General features: G+C 37.4%; 1 protein-coding gene across 1 annotated transcript in view; it reads right to left on the bottom strand.

Annotated features, from left to right (window-relative positions):
* The window catches only part of ADGRA3 (adhesion G protein-coupled receptor A3), a 115712-nt gene that overhangs the window by 42645 nt on the left and 59097 nt on the right, over positions 1 to 13970 (bottom strand). Inside the window, exons 8-10 of the mRNA XM_065877605.1 lie at positions 7195 to 7359; positions 4076 to 4277; positions 2982 to 3137 (exon numbers count right to left, since the gene is read on the bottom strand). Of these exons, the coding sequence (XP_065733677.1) occupies positions 2982 to 3137; positions 4076 to 4277; positions 7195 to 7359 (523 nt within the window). The remainder of the gene's footprint in view (positions 1 to 2981; positions 3138 to 4075; positions 4278 to 7194; positions 7360 to 13970) is intronic.

Genomic DNA, 13970 nt, shown 5'->3' with positions numbered 1-13970 from the left:
TCAGAGCCTGTGCCAAAGACTTGTGGCCCAGTATCACCTGGAATTTGTAGAAATGCCAATTCTCAGACTCCCTCACAGACCTACTGAATCAGAACCTCAGGGCATGGGGCCTACCAGTCTGTGTTTAACAAACCTTCCAGGTGATCATGACACACACACACATTTGAGAAACCATGTGGTGGAAGGATCAAAAGGCCAGAAGCTGGCTCTTTGAAAATCTTTACAGAAAAGTCTGACAAGTAAGATGAAGGAATAAAACATTAAAAATACCGAAAATGAAAAGGAAACATAACCATCAATACTGAAGTGATTATGTCTTAAAATGAATAAATGAAAGAACTTTACATTTTTAAAAATCTGTACATAAAAATGCAGTAAATTAGCATTAAGGTGCATGCCTCACTCACATATTTAAAATAAGAGCACAGGAAGGAGACTATACCATGTAACCAACTCTAATCTTCATAGACTTTCTCATCTTCTGAAATGGATATACATTTGTTTTCACAAGAGAAATCACTATCGTAAATATGGAACAGACACTGCCTGACAGACAACCTTCAGCTCTTTTTAAAAGACCCCAGGAAACAAATCACTTAGATCTGGCAGTCTGATAGCTTCCAGCACCCACCTAAGACCATAGAGTACCACCCTGTGTTGGCTGGATTCAATCACAGGTTATTTTAGTTATAACAAAATCCACAGCAGAATAACTTTTTGGACATAATAGAAAAATCAATTTAATTGTTTGTCCAATTATGCTATATGCATTTAAGGACACCTCAGCATAATTTTACGCAGTGGTAATTAACTTAAAATGAAGCCCTTAAGCCTCATGGTTGCCTCTTAATATAGTAATAAACAGTGAAAGCAATGGCCTGTAGTCTAAGTTTCCAAAGAATCAGATATCTGTCACTGCATCATAGGTAGTATTACATTTAGACCTCAATTGTTCAATCCTGAATAATTTTCCTGTTTCTTCTATTTATACTTAAGAAGTTGCCATCATTTGTTTCCAAAGATGATTAAAATTTTACCTCCTATGTTAGCCAGTGAAAGTGACAGCAAGCTCCTTCAAACTAAGTTTGTAGATAAGTAACTAAAGCAGTCTCGTGATTTTTTTTTAAGGACCTCTTTCGTAGTCTCTGAGATCATAATAATGTTTAATGTCCCAACCCTATAAAAAGTATATCCTAGCTTTGCAATGATTCTGCAAAACAGTTTCACCTATATTTCTCACTTGCACACACAAACTTTGCACGTTACACAGGGCAAGTATCATCCCCCATTTTAAAAACAAAGGGCCCGTGGTTAATAACTCACGAACCAGGTCCACTTTCAGTCCTCAACAAGATGCTTCCCCCTAAGAACATACTAAAGCAGCAGACCATTTTTTCCACACACCAGCAGACATGGTGGAATGTACCGCATTGCTCTTCCCGAGTTGGGAGGTGTGCAGAAGTCCCTCACACCAAAACAGGGCAGCATGGGAATAAACATCTATTACATGATGGCAAAATCTTTCTCCAGGTCCACATTCCAAATGTCATTCCAATTACTCTAGTGACCACCTTCCATGAATAACTTCTAATCATGTGGGCAGCTAACCTGTGATTATAATCAACAAGGGAGAGCAGTATTACCACAGAAGCAGAATTCACACGGCTCCTCCCAGGGCTAGAAAAATTTACCATGCGAAGGAGGCTGTGGCCCAAAGACACAATCAAGCAAGAGAACTGTTCATTAGGAAACTGTGCTCTGAAGTTCAGATAACAACACAGAAATGCTAACTCATCGTCAAGTGGTCCGTTGACCTGAATCCTATTTACATACATGTCACTATTTTCTTTCCTTTAACAGCTACATCACATCAAGTAAAGTACCTAATGTACTAGGGCTGCAGTTTCAAAACTTACGACCAAAATGCAAGATATTAATAGATACTATACAAAAAAAATTCCTTGGTTAAATGATTTAAGGAAGAAGGCATATTACTTACCTTTTTGCACATTAATGAATCTGAGATGTCCCACATAAAGAAATACATTAGACTTTGTTTAGTCCAGTCTTTTCCCTACAGTACTTTTGGAATACAATGACAGGGCAACACTGTACTAGAAAGTAAATGTTATACAGCAGAAACTTCTGGATTAGACAGCCAAGGTTCTTGGGTTCTGTTTTCAGCCCTGCACTAACCTAACTGAAAAACCTTAGGTACATCATTTAATTTTCTCTGGGCTTCAGTGTATGACCTAATCTAAGTTTCTTCTACCTCTAAAATTCATTTTTATGTAAGTGATTTTATCACAAGAGCAACAGTTCATATAAAGCTCTCACCTAGCTGGAAACTTAAAGTTTAAGAATATGTTAATCTGCATCTAAAAACTCATTCAAAACATTATTTGCTGCTCATTCATTCTGAAAACCGTGGTTGTTGAAGTTTTCCCTTAAAGGATACCATGTGGACAAGCATATCACAGTTTTAACGTGGCCCCTTTTCAAAGCTATTGAATTTTCATAACTTGTGTATTTTAATCGCATGGAATTTTTTTTTTTAAGTTCCTAAAGTAGTCTTTCACTTCTCTAGGACATTCCAAAAGCAGTTAAGCAATGTAACACAAGATCTGGGGGCCTAAAACTCTCACGAAGAAGGATGGACACCTGACAGTGTGGAGAAGAGAAATCCCAGGCAGCCTGAGAGAAGCAGCCAGGCTGACCTACAACGTGGATGCAGGACGTCGCTTTCTCACAGGCTGGCTCTGCCCCATCACGGTAATTTCCAAGAACTGACAGTTCACCTCTACTCTTCCCAACAAGTCACTCTAATGGAGCATAGGTTTTTCAATGACAATTTTAGAAGTTAAAAGGTATATTTAGTTCAAATACAGCAAACATAAACAGCCTTTCAAAATACAGATTCAACCCTATCACATGACCATTTGCTGATATGCTATATGCTACAAATCTGAACCAGAAAATACCTCTTTTGATTTTTCCTCTTTAGTAAATCTTCCAAATTTCTCTATCATTTCAGCCACAAATATAACATCCATCTTGTCAGAAAAGTTGGCTGCTTCTACAGTGTAAGCCAATAATTGTCGGGCTGTGGCCACAGCGTTGGTAAGATTGAGGGGCATCTATATTAAAAAGGTAAAAAGAAGCACTTAGCAAAATGATGGACAAAAGTTTGACATCTTACCTTTGCATTTCAAAACATGGCAATGAATTCAAATTTTTTATCATCTACTCACTATGACCTTCTTAAAGTGCTTTTCCAAAACTGAGAAGACTGAAATATTATTGGAAACTTACCTGAAGGAATTATTTTAACTTGGAATGGAATATAACAGTACATAAATGGGCTACACAATCTCTTCATCTCTACCTAGCCAAATTCTATATATACTCAATTCCAATTGCCTAGTAACACCTTTCCTGAGTATTCCAGCCAGGAAGGATCAATATCTGGCCTGGAACTCCTGCCACATGGGAGCATGAATCACTTATCTGCCTCTTATCTGTACTGTCATGCACTGCCAGTAATGCTTCCCATTTGTTTATTTATTGACTTAAACACGACTCAGCACCAACCATTACAAAAAGGGTATATCAGGTGCAGAGGAACGTAAGAAAATGTGTAAGACACAGAAAGCACCTGCCAGCCGCTTATAATCTGCTATGGTTTAAAAAAAGACACACAGAAGCAGAGATAAGAAAAGGCATACGAATAGTACAAGTGCAACAAGGGATCACTTGTGACAAAGGATTTATAAAAGGAACTAAAGGGTAGCTTCCCAGGTGCATTTGAAGGATGGTTGGGATTTTGCCTGGAGATACAGATGATGAAGGTATTCGGGCAAAGGCACAGAGTCAGGTCGTAACTGGAAAGGAAGAGTGATGCCAGAGATGCCCTTCTCTGGTTGAGAAGGACAGGTCTGATCCCAAAGACACAGTCCACTGAAGTATAAACACCAAATCCTATGCTTTACTAGTATTAAAAAAAAAATCTTATGTATTTGGTGTGAGTACCACGTTTTATTAGCACCCTCGGCCAATCTGAAGACTTCCCAGTTACCTGATTAAACATATAAAGAACTCTAGTGACATCATTTGCATACTGGCAGCGAGAATAATCATCATCCGCCCAAAAGCCACCTCGATCACATCTGCGCCAGGCCTTTCTCTCATCCTGGGCGTTTCCGGGATAGATCCCACCGCTGTGGGTATTCCGAGTACACTGCAGATGTGCGGTAATGCCTGCCAGCGTTCTGGGCCACCTAGAGAGACGAAGACAAAATGGCCTAAGAGAACCTACACTGACACTAGTAACAGCAGAGGAAAATCAAGGTTTAGAACATGTCACACAGAATCAGACAAAAATCAAGAACAAAACTCCTTTAATAATAAGGACCCCCCCAAAAATTTTTTAAGTTAAAATGGACTAAACCGTTTTAAGCTACCAGCCAAGTGTATTTTATTACCCTAACAGAATATTTTCCTAAAATATTCTAAATATAAACAGACAGGGAAATTGTATCTTACCCAGTAGAAAAGAAAACTGGTACACCAAATGGCCCTGCATTTCTTTTTAATTACTGTTACTATATTGTTGGCTTATATAACCATTAGTTACATAAGGTCAGAATCTTATCCAATATAAATAGAATTTGCCCTTTCACAGAAGGAGAGTTAATATATGTGTAGAAAAGAGCTACCATAGCAGGCCCAAGACTGCTCTCCTTAGAAAGGCCTGCTTGCAATGCTGGTCCTTCGGTGGCACCTAGGAACTTGGGGCTCGGAGTGTTCCCATAAACAGTTAACTGGTAAAGGTGATTCACGGTACCTAGACTGTCTGGACAAGCAATATGGTGTATGCTAAGCACCTGCTTTCTTCCTGGGAGTCTGAAATTTTGGTATCAGGTAGGCAGAGGATGCCTACAAGACCAGCCCCCAACAAGAACTTTGGGTGCTGTGTCTCCAGTGGGCTTCCCTGGGCAGAAACACTATACAGAGGCTGCTGTCTTTTCAAGGCTGGAGGAGTAGTGAGCTCCGTGTGACCTTCCTGGGAGGCAGAGATAATCAAGAACCTTACACGTGGATCTCTCCAGAACCCACCTGTGTCTTTTTCCCTTATTATCCAGCTATGTATATTACTGTATCACTATATCTTAGATGTCACTACAGCTATACGCTGAATCCCATAAGTCCTTTTAGCAAACTTCTGCACTTGGCTGGGATGGCGGGGGGTGGGTCTTGGAGACGTCCAATACCATATACAACCGAATTTATCTGGGTGAAGCCCAGATAAATTGTACAGTCACTGTGCAAGTGAAGTGACTACACTGACCTGCTGGTATGAATCAGCACTAACTGGATTGAGAGAAATCTTTGTTATTGGAGCTCTATTTCTCCAAAACTGGGAATGAAAATAACATATTTGATAATATGTTATATGTCATATATATATATATTACATATGAGTCAGTTATAGCTGACTCATAACATATGAACTGCTAAATTATAATATCAGCCACACCAAAACAGAATGCATTATGAAAAACTATATAAAAGATGAAGCAAGACTAAACTAAATCTTATTAATGCAGGGGAAGTTGTAACTGTATAATATCTTACGGAATGTCAAAAGATAAATAATTCATTAATCAGTTAAATGATTAGACTCTACTTCTATTTTTAAAAACGGAAAACCCTCCAAAACTATGAGTAAAAACAGAAAATCCACCATAAGCAGAAAACATACTATGACTATTTAATGAAGATGCTGAATTTAACAAAATTAACAAATGTTATATATTGCACTTTAACGTATACTTTAAATATTTAAGTATTATAGATGAACAGTTAATCCACATAAAAAACTTATCCATTGGCAATAATAAATTATGATTTCCACACATTCATGTCAAGAATTTTAAAAGGGGGAGGGGGAGGAGGACGAAAGGCAATTTTTAAAAAATCAATGGAGAAGTAGCTGAGGTAAAGATGTTATTGCTTCTTTACCTTTGACTTGAAAGATTAACACCAAAGGGTTTTTTTTCTTATCCTTAAAAATCAGACTTACAGCCACAAGGCAGCAATACCACCAATCATAAGACAGCTATAAACTGGGTATTCAACAATCTTTATGCTGCTTTACAGAGCTACGTATTTCCCTTCATTTATATTAACTATATAACTCATTGCTAAAATTCTAAACATAAAGAACTTTAGGTAAATAACATATTTAAAGATAATGTTTTAAAGCAACTTTGAAAGTAAGGAGAGTCTAAGGTAAAAGTTTTTAGCTCTCACAAATTCTAAACTTTCTACTAAAAAAATAGCAAACAAATCACAGTATTTAACCCATTCTGATCATCTTAACAGAGTCCAACACTAGTGGCTCCCCAGCTTTCAGACCACCCAACAGCCTTCCTTTCTCAAAGTCCCTCTTGCTTAATTGTCAGAAGAACCAAAGGGGAGGAAAAATGGTTATGTGTTTCTGCTAATTATGATGTCCACTTAACTGCCTACGGTTAAAAGTCAATTAGCACCACAAAAGCTTCCAAAGGTCATCCAAAAAGAGCCCTTAAAAAAAAACAGAAGAAAAAAAAAAAAACAGAAAATGCTATTAGCACACTATTTTAGTGGAATTTCCAAACTGTTTCCTAAAGTAGTGGTTCTTAACTTATACAACAAAACCACCTGATAAAAATGAACACTTCTCGGGCTTCCCTGGTGGTACAGCGGTTGAGAGTCCGCCTGCTGATGCAGGGGACACGGGCTCGTGCCCCGGTCCAGGAAGATCCCACATGCTGCGGAGCGGCTGGGCCCGTGAGCCACGGCAGCTGAGCCTGCGCGTCCGGAGCCTGTGCTCCGCAACGGGAGAGGCCACAACAGTGAGAGGCCCGTGTACCACAAAAAAAAAAAGAACACTTCTGGCTCAACTTTCAGAGACTTATAAATCAATAGATCTCAGATAAAGTTCAGGCACCTGTTTTTACTTCTAATCTCCATAAATGATTCTGAAATCACTTATGGGTAGTCCTTAGATATATAAGGATATATATGTGAATACACATATATTTCTCAAATTTTCTTTCTGAGGACAGGAAACTGGTCACATATGTCTATGCCTTTGAGAATAAAAAGATGAGGGGCCAGTCAGCCCTTTCCAGCACTCTCCATGTCACTGACCTGAAATCCCCTTTATTGTTTACCACCCTCTCGGGAGGACAGTACTGTGCAGAGCTTTCTAAGACCACAATATCGACGGTTCTCGTATTGTTCCCACGTTTGGACTGGACATGGCAGCCCCAATTTCCAGTCGATCCAGCCTGAATATTAGAAATGGTTAGGGCACTGCATGAAGAAAAAGTTTAAAGAGAGAGAAAATATGGTTAGGCAAGAAGGAAGACAACATGTGCTTCGATCATTCTTTGAGCAAACATGAATGTATGCTGTAGGACAAGTGCTTGCTTGCTAGATTAAAAATAATAATAATAATAAAAAATAACCCCTCCATTTAAGTACTTCAGCAGCAAGTCAAGACAGGCAGGTAAAGGGAGACCTAAAATACTACGGTAAAAGCTACAGCAGAAGAATGAATGGAGTGGCACTGAGACTTCTCCCTCCAAGAAAAGGGAGGGCAGGCCACCACAGGGAGCAGAAACCAAGTGCCAATGCAGAAACATCATGGCACTTCCTTCAGCAAAACTAAAGGAAAGTCAATTTCTGTTTTGTATATAAGTTCATTTGTAACCTTTTTTTTTTTTTAGGTTACACATACAAGCAATAAAAACAGAAATAGACCCACAGACATAGAAAACAAACTTATGGTTACCAAAGGGGAAAGGGGGGAGGAGGGATAAATTAGGTGTTTGGGATCAGTATACACACACTCCTATATATAAAATAGTAACCAGCAGGAAACTTCACTTGGTATTCTGGAATGACCTATAAGGGAGAAGAATCTGAAATAGATACATGTATAACTGAATCACTTTGCTGTACAACTGAAACTAACACATTATAAATAAACTATACTTCAATAAAAAAAGAAAAAAATCAAAAACAAAATAATTTAAAAAAAAACTAATAGTTTCCAAGTTATATCTACCTTTTCAGATCCATACTCAAGCATGAAGAAGACTAATATTATGAAGTGTGTAATTAATATTTAAGATGAAATATTTTGTGGAAAAGGAGTTAAAACCTGTTAAGTCTCTAAAAAGATTTAATAAATTACAATTAATGCTTTAACAAAAGTAGCTTTCCATTTAAAAGTACACTTCAACTTATAATAACAGCTATATTTCTAAAGAGCTGTCAGAAAATTCAACTTTCAAGATGAAATCATAATTCTCTAATATAAAACCTATTAATTAAAGAGCAAATGTCAGAACCTTCAATTAAACTTTATCCCCCCCACATGATCTACTATACTTTGCTTTCATGTAGATACAAATAAATCATTAGACATAAAGCATGTATAATTTTAATTAACTAACAAAATAATACCTTGAAATTAAAACACATTTTTCTAGCTTCCTAAAATCATTAATGGCTATACAACAACAAATGTTCTAATAAAGACTTTGAGGCACTGTGATTCTGAACCAGAGAAAATATTTATCATCTTTACTAAGTTAGCAAACAAACTAAAACATTGAAATAAATAGATTCAAGGTAAAATGACACAGAAGAGTTTGACATTAAATTTAAATAACCAGAAAGTCTGTCAAACATTATACTCTGCATAACTCTAACGAACTAGGAAGTGTATGAAAATTTTTGGCAATAAAAAGCATTCCCTAATCCAGAGATCCCCAAATTTTCTTGGTTCATGGTTCCTTCACTGACTAGATAACTTCCACAATGCCCCTAGCCTCAAAGAAACACCTAGGGTGAAAGCAATCTACAGATTCAATGCAATCCCTATCAAACTACCAATGGTATTTTTCACAGAACTAGAACAAAAAATTTTACAGTTTGTATGGAAACAAAAAAGACCCCAAATAGCCAAAGTAATCTTGAGAAAGAAAAATGAAGCTGGAGGAATGAGGCTCCCTGACTTCAGACTATACTACAAAGCTACAGTAATCAAGACAGTATGGTACTGCACAAAAACAGAAATGTACATCAATGGAACAGGATAGGAAGCCCAGAGGTAAACCCATGCACATATGGTCACCTTATCTTTGATAAAGGAGGCAGGAATGTACAGTGGAGAAAGGACAGCCTCTTCAATAAGTGGTGCTGGGAAAACTGGACAGGTACATGTAAAAGAATGAAATTAGAACACTCCCTAACACCATACACAAAAATAAACTCAAAATGGATTAAAGACCAAAATGTAAGGCCAGACACTATCAAACTCATAGAGGAAAACATAGGCAGAACACCCTATGACATAAATCACAGCAAGATCCTTTTTGACCCACCTCCTAGAGAAATGGAAATAAAAACAAAAATAAACAAATGGGACCTAATGAAACTTCAAAGCTTTTGTACAGCAAAGGAAACCATAAACAAGATGAAAAGACAACCCTCAGAATGGGAGAAAATATTTGCAAATGAAGCAACTGACAAAGGATTAATCTCCAAAATTTACAAGCAGCTCATGCAGCTCAATAGCAAAAAACAAACAACCCAATCCAAAAATGGGCAGAAGACCTAAATACACATTTCTCCAAAGAAGAGATACAGATTGCCAACAAACACATGAAAGGATGCTCAACATCACTAATCATTAGAGAAATGCAAATCAAAACTACAATGAGATATCATCTCACACCAGTCAGAATGGCCATCATCAAAAACTCTACAAACAATAAATGCTGGAGAGGGTGTGGAGAAAAGGGAACCCTCTTGCACTGTTGGTGGGAATGTAAATTGATACAGCCACTATGGAGAACAGTACGTAGGTTCCTTAAAAAACTAAAAGTAGAACTACCATATGACCCAGCAATCCCACTTCTGGGCATATACCCCGAGAAAAACAATTCAAAAAGAGTCACGTACCACAATGTTCACTGCAGCACTATTTACAATAGCCAGGACATGGAAGCAACCTAAGTGTCCGTTGACAGATGAATGGATAAAGAGGATGTGGCACATATATACAATGGAATATTTCTCAGCCATAAAAAGAAATGAAACTGAGTTATTTGTAGTGAGGTGGATGGACCTAGAGAGTCAGTAAGCCAGTCAGAGTGCAGTAAGCCAGAAAGAGAAAAATAAATACCGTATGCTAACACACAGATATGGAATCTAAAAAAAAAAAAAATGGTTCTGATGAACCTAGGGGCAGGAGAGGAATAAAGACGCAGACGTAGAAAATGGACTGGAGGACACGGTGCAGGGGAGGGTAAGCTGGGACAAGTGAGAGAGTAGCACTGACGTATATACACTACCAAATGTAAAACAGATAGCTAGTGGGAAGCAGCCGCATAGCACAGGGAGATCAGCTCGGTGCTTTGTGACCACCTAGAGGGGTGGAATAGGGAGGGTAGGAGGGAGATGCAAGAAGAAGGGGGTATGGGGTTATATGTATACGTAGAGCTGATTCACCTTGTTATACAGCAGAAACTAACACAACATTGTAAAGCAATTATACTCCAATAAAGACGTTAAAAAAATGCAATTGACTATAACAGAATAAAACAGAAAAACAAAAAAAAACCTAGGGTGGTTCCAATGACTAAATGCAATCCTAAAACTGTGTATATATGTCCTAATAACTTAGTAGCCATTTGAAAAAAAACACACATCAATTAAAATAAGTATTTCATTCTTAACCGCAACTACTTCCTAATGGGTTGTGCATGCCTATTGGGCACTCCAAAATTAATCAAACATTAGATACAGATCAAACAGTGATATCCATAATTCCTTGTTCCAAAATTATTTTCACACACTACTTTCTTTGCACCATAGTAACTGTCAAAATCCCATTATCTAAGGTATGGCACCAGCAAAAGGGATGCAGCATCATGTAAATTCAACATCCTAACTGCCTGGAGCTGGTAGCTGTGTCGTGTCTCACTAATGTCCAGTATCACTATGCTCAAACACTTATAATACCACACAGCACCTCCGTTAACACACTGTGGCACCCCAGGACACATTGGCATACCCTCTGGGGAAAACGGTCCTAACCCAACTTTCAGCAATACCTTCAATGTCTAAAACCAATTATCGGAATAAATTTTTCAGGAATCCTCAACACGACATATTAGGAGATTTAAGGAGAAGGAGGTAGCTTCAATTTCAGTGTCTAGGAAAAATACAAACTCTGATTCTTACTAAAAGGATCGACATGAGGAGACCAATGAAGAATCAAGAGCTGTATAAGGTAAACCAGTCCAATAACCACATATTTCCTTTTCCTACAACTTCTTTATTATTCTGGGATTAACTCTGTGTAAAGGACTTCTCAGTCTTCATATGAAAGATTTTCACTTTGGTAAGTGTCCCTACCAACAAAAAAATGTTAGGTGAAGTTGCTATCCTTAGAATTAATTTTTTTGTAATGCTAAAGGAATTTAGATTAATTTAAACATGACTTACAGAAATAAATTTATAAAGTAAATCTAGTTACTTTATAGCTACAAAATGTAAGAGTTAAATTAAAGCTCTTGGAACTATATTCAATATCCTGTGATAAACAATAATGGAAAAGAATATGAAAAAGAATAATATACATATAATTCAGTCACTTTGTTGTAGAGCAGAAATTAACACAACACTGTAAATCAACTATACTTTTCAATAAATTTAAAAAAAATAAGGCTCTTTTATTCAGAAAAGGGTTCTATTACATTTTTAAAGCTTTATTGTTGTATTATATGTCAATTATTGTCTACTCAGAAAATAAACTGCTTAAAATATACAATTTGGGGACTTCCCTGGTGGCACAGTGGTTAAGAATCTGCCTGCCAATGCAGGGGATACAGGTTCTATCCCTGGTCCGGGAAGATCCCACATCCCGCGGAGCAACTAAGCCCGTGCGCCACAACTACTGAGCCCATGGGTCTGCGTGCCATAACTACTGAAGCCGAGCGCCTACAGCCTGTGCTCCGCAACAAGGGAAGCCACTGCAATGAGAAGCCCACGCACCACAACGAAGAGTAGCCCCTGCTCGCCGCAGCTTTCGCGGCAACCAAGACCCAACGCAGCCAAAAAAATACATATATATACAATTTGGTAAGTTTTGACATATGTATACACTTGTGAAATTATCACACAGTAAAAATAATGTAACAATTAGAATCTTCTCACTAGAACTTAATATTAAGTGCAAAGAACATTTAAAAAACTTTCCTAACAATCTTATCCCCTAATAAAAGAACTCTGCTTCTGGTAATAGCAGAGTGGCTCCTATCAAACCACCCTCCCTGCAATTAACAGTTAGTTATAAGCTGTGAACAAAACTACAAAATGATAACTATCTGAACACATGGAGAGTGATCCAAAGCAAGCAGAAACCAAAGAGGACCTGACAGTAGCAAGAAGGGAATGGCAGTGGGGAGTAACCAGGAAATTTTTTAAATGGCTTTTGCCCAAGGGCAGGCATTAATCAAATAGAAACTCAAAATCTTACTGGTTGAAAAGTCAGAGGACAGAGGTAGAAAGGAGCCTGGCTGGAAGCCCAAACTTCTGCATATAAAATCCACCCAGCTCTTTAACTGACCCTGACCTCCATGCAGACAGGGCAAACACCAAGCATATTTCAGTGGCTGCCTAATACAGAAAAGCCAGGTCTAGGAGTCTGAATTTAACCAAGGTAACTGTTCAATGAAACAAAACTAGCTGTCTTGAGAAGAATACAAAGGAATCCAGAGTCAGGGGTCAGCAAACTTTTTCTTTGAAGGCCAGATAGTAAATACTTTAGGCTTTGCTGACCAAGAAGCAACACTGAGAATATTATGTAGGTACTTTTATAACCATTTGAAATGTAACCATTTAAAACTATAAAAAAACATTCATAGGCCAGATTTGTCCCATAAGCTGTACTCTGTCTACTTTTCTATAGCAAATTATTCACAATGTCCAGGATACAATCCAACGTTACCAGACATATAAATATTTTTTAAATAGGGAAATATAAACCATATTCATAAGAAAAATAGTCAAGGTGATGATCCCAAGATGACCCAGATACTGGAATATGAAAGCAAGGATTTAAGGGTATCTACTATAAAAGTTAAAAGACACAAATGAAAATATGCTTCTAACAGACAGTTAGGAAATCTCAGAAGAGAAAGAGATATTTTAAAATAGAATATTCGAACCTCAAAATTCCCAAACCTGAGTCTCAACTCAGACAGCTTTTAGTTTCTTGGTAATTTTTTCATGATGCTTTTGTAATACTACCCTAAAGTGCCCCAGGAGAGAGTTGAGAAACTACAGATCTACTCTTCAATATTCAAGCTGAGGTCTATCTTTATGAAATTGGTAGGAAGGAAAGACAGAGAGAGATGGAAAAAGGCTTGGAGAGATACACAGAGACAGAAAGAGAGAGAGGCAGAGAGAAGGAAAGAGAAAATTCAATACCTACATATTAAGATTTTACCAAAATAAAATATGATGTGATAACATATTTATTTTTATCCTGTTTCTTGTACTTTAAGTTCATTCAAATTAACTATTGCTGTGCTTGCACCAATCGTGGGTTGACAGGTGTTATATTCTTTTATACTAGTGGGGTGAAAAAAGGAAGTATCTTAAAATGCTACATTAATCTTAAGACAGTGAAAATTAGGTGATTCCCAAAAGTGAAATTCTAAGCTTATTAGTAGCAGGAAATTGTCAGAAATTAAGTATGGCACTAAAAGTTTACATTTTTTCCTCTTGAGACTTTAAACAAAAAGTCTCTCACTTTTAAACAGTGTTTCCCTTTTATCCTATGCTTTTTTCCTCCAAAACTGGATGGAAAAGATAGCTATTTAATTTTAGAAGATAAGTAACAA

This window comes from Phocoena phocoena, chromosome 5, assembly GCF_963924675.1.
Source record: "Phocoena phocoena chromosome 5, mPhoPho1.1, whole genome shotgun sequence".
NCBI classification, from domain to species: Eukaryota; Metazoa; Chordata; class Mammalia; order Artiodactyla; family Phocoenidae; genus Phocoena; species Phocoena phocoena.
The sequence above is the reverse complement of the archived record's forward strand: the minus strand, read 5'-3'. Positions and strand labels throughout refer to the sequence as shown.